The sequence below is a fragment of the Lipophrys pholis genome (assembly GCF_963383615.2).
Source record: "Lipophrys pholis genome assembly, chromosome: 16".
Lineage (NCBI taxonomy): Eukaryota > Metazoa > Chordata > Actinopteri > Blenniiformes > Blenniidae > Lipophrys > Lipophrys pholis.
The window spans coordinates 13,599,562-13,610,650 of NC_137634.1; the positions used below are offsets into that span (position 1 = coordinate 13,599,562).

The window sequence follows — 11,089 nt, forward strand, 5'->3', positions numbered from 1 at the left end:
CAGAAACAAGAGGTGAAAATTATATTTTTCACTTTATTAATTTACAACACTTTTCTTGAAAGTTTTCTGGGAATTTTTGGAAATGTACACACAAGAGTTGTTAATGTAAATCATCTGCCAGCGCTCATACACAGCAGTGACACAGAAGAATCATTTCCTGCATTAAAAATGACTGCTTATGTAACGCATTATGAATTCGAGGTAAAGCTTTTCGGGAAGGACTTCTCTTTTCAAAACGGCAGTAAGGTGACGAGGCGTTTAGTCATTAACTTGATGTGAATTAAATTTGTCACTTTCAACAGCTTCAGTGTAATTAACGGTTACCATCAGCTACTCAGATCTTTTCACTGTAACTGAGGTTCAAACAAGTAACCAACCAGTTTGAAGGACGCAAGGAGGAGAAACTACAGATATTTGTGTTCAAATTGAGAGTCCAAGGGAAGTACCATACAGAGCGTGTAAAAACACGCCTTTACCGTTTGTGAAATGTGTCATATTCTGCTTTGAGAGACACAAAGTCCTGAGAACTGCCTGCTTCAGCAGAAAGACGCAGTTTTCTGACCCTCCTATCAGTCGGTAGATCTCAGTCTCACATACTGCAGAGTGGGAGTGTGACCCGGACCTTTCCCGTGAGCGCACCAAGCATTCAGTCGATCCAACAGAAAACACCACAGCTGAACGAACCACACAGACGAAGTACGTATTCTTGTTACGCCTTTAATTCTTTTGGATTATTTGGCTGAAAGCTTAATTTTGCAGGGTTACTCATGTGTGCTTCCACGCCGACTTGATACCAAAACCTGACTTCTGTGTGTCACAGTAGAGGATTTACACGTTTGTGACTTAACCAGTGTGGACCTGAATATTTTTCATCGATTAACATTTACAGTGTCAGTAGCCATGAAAATGCGAGGAAAAAAAAAGAACTAATAAAAATACTCACTAGGGCGCATGCAACAGTGACGACATGGAACACGGGAGTAAAAAGGAACTTAAAAGTGCTTGAGATGAACCTGAATATTTCACAAATAAAAGAGAACCGCTAAGGCAGTTTGGCAGTCTTAGTGCACGGCAACAGGTACTCATGTCAGTATGGGTTTGTCTTGACTTAACTTTTCTCCACGGAGCCACGACCGTGGCACCAAGCTGTGGGAGAACCACGTTTACACCCGGATGGTTACAGGCAAGTTCCCATTTTCAAAACATGTGCCTCTTTTTTTTTTTTTTTTTTTTACAAAAGACCGATAGAAATTAGGAGTCCCAAGATTTAGAAAGCAGGAGAGATCAGAAGTGGAAATCAACTTTGTTGGGGGAGGGGGGGGGGGGGGGGGGGAAGTAAGGTTGTGCATTAATATTCAATGAGTTAAATTATTAAATACAATATTGCATGCCACCACAACCAAAAACATACCCGCTCACTGCTGAGCTTCCCGTATTTGAGGGAACATTGTGGAAGGGGGTTTTAGATTGAATTGACCTTGTTTGTAATAAACAAAATTCTAGTAATAAAATAAAAAAAGTGACAACAACACTACAATATAGGGTTTAGGGTGTAGGAACTACTGACCTATGTCGGAGAGGTTGCATACCGACTCAAAATCAACTCAATGACAACTTGAAACTCCACCGAAACATGTGGGAAGTCCTCTAACAGTTGAACATGTTACTACATGGGTGGAGGTTTCATTCTAAGGTAACGAGAACCGTCCTTTCAGCTGACATTTGAGTTGTCTGATGACAAAAAAAAACAAAAAAACCAACAACTAAATAAAACATTTAGTTTGTGCCAATGAGTTCTTCTTTAAACTGTCACACCGTTCTGCAACTGAAACACTTGTCCCTGAATGGCAGAAGCTAAACGACTGAAGCGAGCAGCAGTGCAGCGAGCTGGAGGCTCGCCTGTGGGAGACAACTTGCTTAATTCTGGCAAATACAACCACTTATTTTGAGAGCAAAAATCAGACAATGGCGGTCACGTTGCAAGCTTACTCAAGTTTCCCTTCCGTAACCGGAGTGTCAGAGGGCAGATCGCCCGATTTGTCTATTTGAATCAATTCACAGTATTATTCTCTCAGATTTGTCCAACGACTACAGTATTAATCAGGTCACTGTACTTCATTACTTCCTAAAGAAAATTAATGATTATCAACTACTAAATAAATACACTTGAAATGTCAGCGGGGACTCTAGACAAAGATAGGTGAACTACAAACAGATAGAACATGTATGTGTGAACATACAACAGCCTTTGTAACCCCAAAGGGAGAACCTATATGTCGCGCCATTTCTATAAGAAAGTTTAAAGGCTCGGAGACATCATACGCACTGCCACAGTGAGTTTGCACCTTTGAGAAGCTGCCACCCCCAGCCAGCGTCGGCAGCCCACGTGCAACTCCCGCGTCTACCATCAAAGAGGAGAGAAGGCACATTGTTTCCAGTGGAACGATCTCCCACCGACTGCACTGTACCCCAAACACATTTCTTTACAAAGTGGCCGGATTGGATAAATTACACACTTCACTAAAATGCAGCACTGGAAAAGTCTGTAAAGAAACCCCTCTTCCTCCTCTTCACAACCGTCCTCACTTGACTCTCTGGCGCCCGACCAGTCGGTGCAGTTTCTCGCAGTTGTCCAGCCTCATCGACTCGGCCTTCTGCTTCAGCCGCTCGTCTCGGTACAGCTGGCCGAGGTTCGCCAAATCCGACTCTGCAAATGACGAAAGAACAGAAAAGAACGTTATAAAATAAAAGTTTTAACAATACAATCAAGAGAAAAAATTCTAAATGTAAAGTGGCTTACAACATCTTGTATTTACTGGGTAAAGATAACCTGCTGGGAATCACTCTGCCAGAGGGTGAATCAAGTTAATTCCTAAAAATGTTTCAAATTCTCTAACAGTGATCAAGTGAATGCAACGTGAAAGCTTTCACATAAATCCAATTTCAATCAAATTCACTATACTGAAACACTCGTCATCCATTTGAAACAAGCCGTCCTCTTACTTTGCTGCTTCTCCTTCCAGCAGCTGCCCTGCAGGTGTTCTATGTAGTCACTTTCGATGGTTTTCTCCAGCTCGTCCAGAGCAGCTCCGTGGTACTCCTTCTCAAAACCTTTATCTACATAGTACGGGACGCCCATGTGCTGCGTTTCCCTGGACACCACCAGCCCCATGGCCCTGAAACCGATGGAGAAAACTCCAATGCGATCAGAAGCATTGTGCATTGTGTGTGTGTGTGTGTGTGTGTGTGTGTGTGTGTGTGTGTGTGTGTGTGTGTGTGTGTGTGTGTGTGTGTGTGTGTGTGTGTGTGTGTGTGTGTGTGTGTGTGTGTGTGTGTGTGTGTGTGTGTAACATGATGGCGCTCTGGGATCTGTTCAAATGTCACGGAGGTGAAGTTGATGGTTTCGAGGACTCACGGCTTATAGAAGAGACTGTAGGGCGGGTTAGTGGCCATCATCTGAGTAAACACTGATATGAGGATTAGCACCAGCACTGGGAGAAGCTGCAGAAGCGCTGTGAAGGTGTTCTGTGGGAAGATGAAATCAGCACAGATTACAAAGAGCGCGGCACTGTGTGCAGGCTGCAGTCATCACGCAGCATCGTAACTGTAGCGTCTTTGATGTTAACCACCATCTTCAAAAGGAAGGGACAAGCAGTACATGAGCAGAAGCATCCAGCTGAGAGCTGCTGCGTCTATATTAAAACCACATGTCCACTCTTCAGTGTGGCTCTTCGCTTCATGTTAATGATGCAAGTGAAGATTTAGCTCGACAAGAAGAGGAACACCTATTTCTGGGATTGTTAACAGGGATTTTTCCTCCAGTGAGTCACTGACCTGACTCTGGTTTTCCTCCACCACCTCTTCACGCCTTTCATATGCACGTCGGCGGCGAGGCTGATAGAACTGAGAGTAGGAGGCTCCTTGGTTGGTGTACACGTGAATATTTCCTGTAGAGAATCACAATATCGCATCAGTCCAAACGAAGAGCGGACACTAAATCGACCACCACCACTCCTCTATCTAACACTAAATGGTAAGCGTGCAGCGGCGCTTCGTCCTACCTGTGGGAAACCTTCCTCCGAAGAAAATGTTAAAGAGTTCCTCGGGGGAAATGTCAGCCTCAAAGTCTCTATGGAAACTTCGGTAGTGTCCATGGTGGCGACTGTGGGCGGAGTGCTGTGGTGCATTAAGAGTCGCAGACTGATCTCCATATTGGTCGTACTGGTGTCTCTTCTCTGGGTTGCTCAGCACCGCGTATGCATTGCCTATTGCTGTTGGGAGAGAGGGAAGGGAATTCAGCCTCAAGAATATTTCTTTTGCAAATATCGCAAAGTGATTGAATCAGGCCAACTGGGCCACATCATATGTGTTGGAAGAGGTTTCACCTCTTATCTAACTGGCTTCGTCAGTACACGCTGTTCACTACAGCGGGCCGGCTCAGGTACTTCCCTTCTTTCTCTGTGGGGGTGTCAGCCAAGGTTTCACATGCTAATATCCGATCTGAGCTCCACACCATTTAGTTTACAAGAAAGAGAATATGCGTGGACATATTTTGGAAAATACCGATTTTAAAGAGGATCAGTTCTAGTTTTAGGTTCTCGTGGATTTCTTTCTCTGCATTCATTCCATCATATCCACAGTTAGCTTTAACGTCACGCACTGGGAGGACTCGGCTCACTCGGTTCAGTGGTCAAGGGTCCCACAGTGGTGATCTGTCAGCTGTGGGATACCAAGATGTGTACCAGTGTATTAATAAAACAATACAATAACATTGAAAAGGGATTTTTTTTTTGTTGTTGCCATTAATGTCTACACTCACAATTTATAATCCACAAAGCTTTTAGGTAATTACTAAACTTTGATGCTGATAGATATGGATACCAGTTAGTAAAACTATCTGATCTTTCTTATTTCCATGACTTACAAAATAAGATTATAAGGAAAAAGAAGAATAACACCGGAATTATTAGAGTTGACAACTAGAACGTTGTCTTATATGGTTACTTTAATACAACCAGAGGGCCAAAGTGCCATATACAAAATAAATAACAATATTAATTCAAATATGCAGCGCATATAAAGAATGAACATCTTAAACAGCGGTAAAACATGAGAAGAGGTGGTTTAAACATTAGTTGAGAAGATATTCACTTATATATTGCGTTGTTTTTTCTTTTACTTTACGCCACGCAGTACGAAGAGCTATGTGTCCTGTTCCTCTCAGTTTAGAACTGGACTGGACCGTCTCTTATGCGCTCGCCTTGAATCAACTGTAATAAATTTAATCTTTGACGAGTTTCCCATCCGAACATGTGGCATCATATTTGGTTTATCTGTTCAATGGAGACGGATAATTTTTGTAGTCTGTTGACTTCAGCTTAGTTAGAAACCAAAAGAAGACAGCAGTTGTGTCTCCAACGTTCAGATTACAGATTAGCTCAGAATACAACTGTAAGAATGGTCTTATTTGATTTCTACTTATTCTGTGTGGAGCATTGCTTCAAGGAATTTCCCTCTGGAATAAATAATGGATTTCTATTGTATTCTACTCTATAGCTGACCACAATACATTCAGTTCTGTAAACACAAGCTCTGATTTAGCCTGACAATCTACAGTGGATCATTGACTTCTTTGATCCGCAGATAAACACTTGAAACTGGGATGATTCCCTTGTAAAATGAGCAGCGTGAGAATCAGCATTATATTTTGTGTGTGTTCATACGTTTGCCTATAAGCAGGTGCTGAGTGTATTTAATCAGCCTTCTCTCAGTTACTGCAGCTGCTTGTATCTGCTGACTGTGTTGGTAAATGAGCCGGGTTACGTCGCTTGACTTTCCGCTGTTTTCATGCACCTCTCCTATTCGCCTCACAGGGTACGTTCGTCTGGAGTCGCTCGCTCGCTGCGCCCCTCCTGAGGGAGCTCAGTCTGCTAACCCCCGCCATAAATTAATACAAACAGCCCAACAGAATTTGCAAACTTGATTAAAACCGCATCAACTAGCTGACCAAGCTCAAAGCTGCAGAAGTTTGTTTACACGAGATAAAACCAGCAGGAGGTTGCTGTTCTTGAAGTGACTTTGACCTCTGGCTTTGCTGAGGGCAAAACGTTGCTTGCTTGTCATAATGTAAGAGTAAGAGATGTCAAATATACAAGATGTTATTGTTACAAATGTAACATCCCCCTCCCCCGCCTACAAATATCCTACCTTTGAAAGCATCTGTGGCTCCTGGAGCAAAGTTTTTATCAGGGTGAAACTTCAGGGCCAACTTCCTATACGCCTTCTTCAAATCTTCATCAGAGGCATTTTTCTGAACACCAAGGATTTCATAGAAGTCCTTGCAATTCTTTATCCTGCAAGAACAAAGAATGTTTTACCTACAAGCACACATTTCGGAGAGGTTTTTTCCAGTTCTCGTTTCTTTCAAAGCAAAAGGACACCACTGGTAAGGGAACTTGCTGTGGACAAATTCACTTTGAGCATCTCAGATATGACCGTGTATCAAATAACAAATTAACTTTCCACTGTAAAACTGCGGCAACTGTATGATAAAGAAAACTGAGAGTCGATGTTTTACTGCAACGTAGTGTCACAATGTGGTTTGGGATGACAGAATTGCTGTTGCACCTGAGGACACCCTGCCGCTGGTCCTCAGTGTAGCTCTTCTTCTCATCGCCACTTGCATTGCTTGTTTCTTGGTGTCTAATGTCCTCATCCCTCCATCCTGCTGGTGGTTGGACGTGGTTCGTTTCCGGAGCAGCGTTCCCTCCATTTCGTAGGATAGCATCTATCAGAACTACAAACAACAGCGTCCACTCAGCTGACAATAGCAGGTCCAAACAGACAAATCCATAGAATAAAATGTGACCAAAATATTGATAGTTTGTTTTTTGAATGTTTTTCATTAAGCAGCTTATGCTGAAACTATGACTGTTTTACATTACCTATACAGTATGTATGAGCAGTGACTTCAGGTGCTAAAGTCTGGTTTAAATCCTTTCGTCTCATCCTTCAAACCCACAACAAACATGTTTATGTTGAGATCGGGACTCTGTGGGAGCAACGTCATCTTCACGCTGGATGGAGTTCTTAATAAACACTGGCTGTATGTACGTGGACGTTTCCCCTGCATTTGAGATATTTTCGTTGTGTGTGTGTGTGTGTGTGTGTGTGTGTGCGTGCGTGCGTGTGACATTTTCCTCCCATAGTCGAAAAACATGCATTTGCAGTTAATAACGATGCTAAAACTACCGACGTGTGAATGTGGTTGTCTTTCCTTCCGTGTTTGCCTTGTTTTGGACGGGTGATATTTCCAGAAAGATAGATAGATGGACAGAACAACTGTAAGGACTGTTTATAGGTATATGATTAGTTTGTGGCAGGTTTGTAGATAAGTAACTTGGACAATCATTGTCCGAGTCATACATGAGCCCCGCTCTGTGTTCTGAAAAGTGCCATTTTTCTGGCTGTATGTTTGTGTTAATAAATATGGAGCCAATCGGGCACCTGCCTGCCTGCCTGTTAATACACGATTGATAAGAACTATTGCATTACACCTGCCTCAAACCTTTACACAGTACTGTATTTACTAATCTTTGCTACAGTGCAGAACATAATACAGACTAATATGCATTAAGATGGTCCGTGGTGCGTTCAGGTGCCTCATGCATGCCATACACAAGGAGGTAATAGAGCTAATAACCCTGGCGGGGGGAAAAAAAACCCACACAACGTACAAAAGAAGGAAAGAATGCAAGAGAAACAGTCAGATTTTTGCACAGCGCTGCCTGGCAGTCTGTGGCTCCGACAATGAACTGCAAGTGGAAATGGAGCCCCACATTTTAACAGTCAGACCAGACATGGGTAAAACGGCTAAATGGCTAATCCAGTATGCGAATATCAGAGCGATTCTCTGCATCTGCCCTGCGGTCTGCAAACACGTTTCCATAAGTTGGCACAAGTTGGCCAGTCGACCAGAGTTAGCTCGTCGTACTGTCACTGCAGAATGTGCGTCAGCTAATTTTACCTCTGGCCCGGGTGCTGGGGTAAATATTCTGCGCCTCATACAGCAGCTGCAGCGCCCGATCTTTCCGTCCTGACCGTAAACACAGCTTGGCCTTCTCTATCAGCCGGTCTGCCTCGTCTTTGTCCATTTCGGCGGTGTGGTGTCGGGGGCTCTGGAGGTCTGTCCCTGTGCACTGTGCGTCAAAATCATGTGTCAAAAAAAAAAAAAAAAAAAAAAGCGAGCTAACGTCAGGTAGCCACCGAGATTAGCGTCGGTTAGCGACAGCTGCGTGCGTAACGTTAGCTGGGCGCGAGCCCGCAGTTCACTCAGAGTCCGCGGCGCTGTCCGGTCAGCGGGCGATGGCGGCGGCTGTCACGCTGCAGACAGGCCCGGAACATTATTTAACGCTAAACAGTCTTTGCTGTCAGATAATTTGATTCAGAGTTTAAAGGGGCAACCGTGTTGAATTAAAGTGGTCTTTCTTTCATCCCTGCAATGGACAGGAGCTTGAGGCGAGTCCACTGACGTCACATCCGGTTTTATCATCGATTAAATCTGGTCGAGCAACAACAACGAAAACAAATCTGGAATAAAAGAGAAACGTCAGTTTATTTGGCTGTATATTTGTCAAATTAGGTATTTACCCTTTCAGCATGTGCATCTATTTGTGATGCAGTTAAAGCCTGTTTGGGGGGGGAAAAAAACTAAGTGCATAGACTGGTTTCCTTTACCACTGAAAGTTGGGTGACCAACGAAGTTTGCTGAGAAGGTTATGTTTTCCTATGCGTGTATTTATTTATTGGTATGTATGTATGTATGTATGTATGTATGTATGTATGTTACCAACGTTTCGCACAAAAATACTCACCCGAATTGCATGAAATTTTCAGGGATGATTTGTCATCATCCAAGGACCAATGGATTAGATTTTGGGATGTTAACGGCTAACCCTTTCTGAATAAATCCCCAAAAAACTGCGAAAAAATGTCCCATTCATCTCCTTTTATCGCACTAAATTTCCTTTGAAATTTTCTAGCAATAATAGCACTAATACTAATCTACTAAGACTAACACTAATACTAACTAATACTAATCTGCCAGAAAGCCTTGCAGCCTCTCCATGACCTGGTAGCTGAGTCGTTTGTCTGCGTGTATTTATTTAATTCTTGATTTGTATGTATGTCTTTTACCAACTTTTCACAAAAACTACTCTCCTAAATTGCATGAAATTTTCACGGATGATCTTTCGTCATCCAAGGACCAAATGATTAGATTTTGGGACGTCAACGGCCAACTGTTTCTGAAGAAATCCCAAAGACCTACGAAATTTTTTTAGATACAAAACGGATGAGAGAGGTACCTCATGGAGGTCAAAGGAGATTAGCATCTGTTGCCATGGAGATGCTCCCTGCTCAGTGTTTCACAGCGGGATGTAGCCACCTAACCTGACCAACCCAGTTACCATCGATATTAGCTAACGGCTATCATGCTCGGTAATTCATTGTGGCGAAGGTATTCGCTCTACCAAGTGCCCGTTCTTGTTCTTATATGTTTGATCAACTCGCTTGACTCACTTATATTCATGAACTAGTCCTATTAGATGATTATTTGACAAAGGTGGCATGATGGTTAGTGCTCTTGCCCTCACAGTGAGAAGGATTCAAAACCGGGCCAAACCTTTCGGTGTGTAGTTTGCATGTTCTCCGCGTGCGTGCATGGGTTTCCTCCGGGGTGCTTCGGTGTCCTCCCTCAGTCCAAATACATGCATGTGAAGTTTATTAGTGATGGTATGTGTGTTTTACCTGTGTTGGACAGATGATCTGTCCAGGATAAAATGTTCAAGCTGAGTTCATCATCCACACCTTTCTCTCCACAACTATTAATCCTGATGCTGAGAAACTCAAATATTTATTGAAACTGTTTACTTTTCTTTGCTTCAGCCTCAAGGGTTTCAGTCGGATGCAGCCAAGCAATGAGTTGTTTTAAAATCAACCAAGTTTCACAATGTATATGCTGGACATTTATTTGTTGTCCAGAAGTATCCCGTGCCCATGTGAAAGGGGAACAATTATTTTGTAACTGTGACTAACCACTCAGTTAGGAACTGTGCCTCACACATTTGTTCATGCATATTTTATTCAAGAGTAAAAAAATGTGATTTGTCCCATAGGGCATGCTTACAATGTGTGTATTATTCAGGAAGTCAAATGCCAAAAACATATTTCCATCGATAATAAAAAAAAGAAAATTGTTGCAAGATAGAATCCATTATAGTTGTTGAAATATGCATGTAGACCATACAAGAACCAGAAACAAAGGAAGGAAAATAACCGTAAGCTAAACTGTAACAATAATAATATCAGCAGTAAATATAACCAGAGTACAATGTTTCCTGTTAAATGCGTGACACATGATTTTCTTTGTGTCCAATTTCATTTACATCTGAAAACCATGCTATCATGCTTTGGCAGCCTGAAAGTTGCTTTTCACTGAGATTATATTCATTCACACTATTGAACATTTTTCTGTACATCAGTACAACAGAAAAAGAATTTAACACAAGGCTTCACACCTCAACGGGAGTCTCTGCATACAATAAATAAATATAAAATTAAAAGCAGTGGTAATAAATAACAGAATGAAAAAAAAAAAAGAACCGAAACAATCAAAGGAAGCCTATTTATAAAATTTAAAAAACAAGACAAATCAAACTACAAATTGAATTCAAAAATAAATTAATTCAAGTTTACTATTTTGAAACACAACTATCACAATTATAATCTCACATAACAATTAGGAACTTGACTGCATGCATTGATGCGTTCCATACCATAGATGCTGTGTTAAAAATCACTTTTTGTCCATTCTTAATTCACATACCTTTATCATTTATTAGAAAGATGGAGTATAAAGTAGAAAAAATATTCATGTATGAAAGAAAATTCTAGAAATTTATAGTATGTGTCACTTGTGGTTGGGCTTCACTGATAGCCACCATCCCAAATTATACGTTTTTGAAATAAAATAACGAATATGAATATTTTTTTTTTCCATTTATTTAGATTTTAAAAAGAGTCCTGAAAT

General features: G+C 41.8%; 1 protein-coding gene across 1 annotated transcript; it reads right to left on the reverse strand.

Annotated features, from left to right (window-relative positions):
• Window positions 1-1,338: 1,338 nt before the first annotated feature.
• Window positions 1,339-8,531, reverse strand: dnajc18 (DnaJ (Hsp40) homolog, subfamily C, member 18). The gene is made up of 8 exons (XM_080483672.1): window positions 8,027-8,531; window positions 6,628-6,796; window positions 6,208-6,353; window positions 4,062-4,271; window positions 3,835-3,947; window positions 3,416-3,525; window positions 3,004-3,176; window positions 1,339-2,707 (listed from the first exon to the last, which is right to left on the reverse strand). The coding sequence occupies exons 1-8, from the start codon at window positions 8,151-8,153 to the stop codon at window positions 2,583-2,585; spliced, it is 1,173 nt and encodes a 390-aa protein (XP_080339798.1). The 5' UTR covers window positions 8,154-8,531; the 3' UTR covers window positions 1,339-2,582.
• Window positions 8,532-11,089: the final 2,558 nt, after the last annotated feature.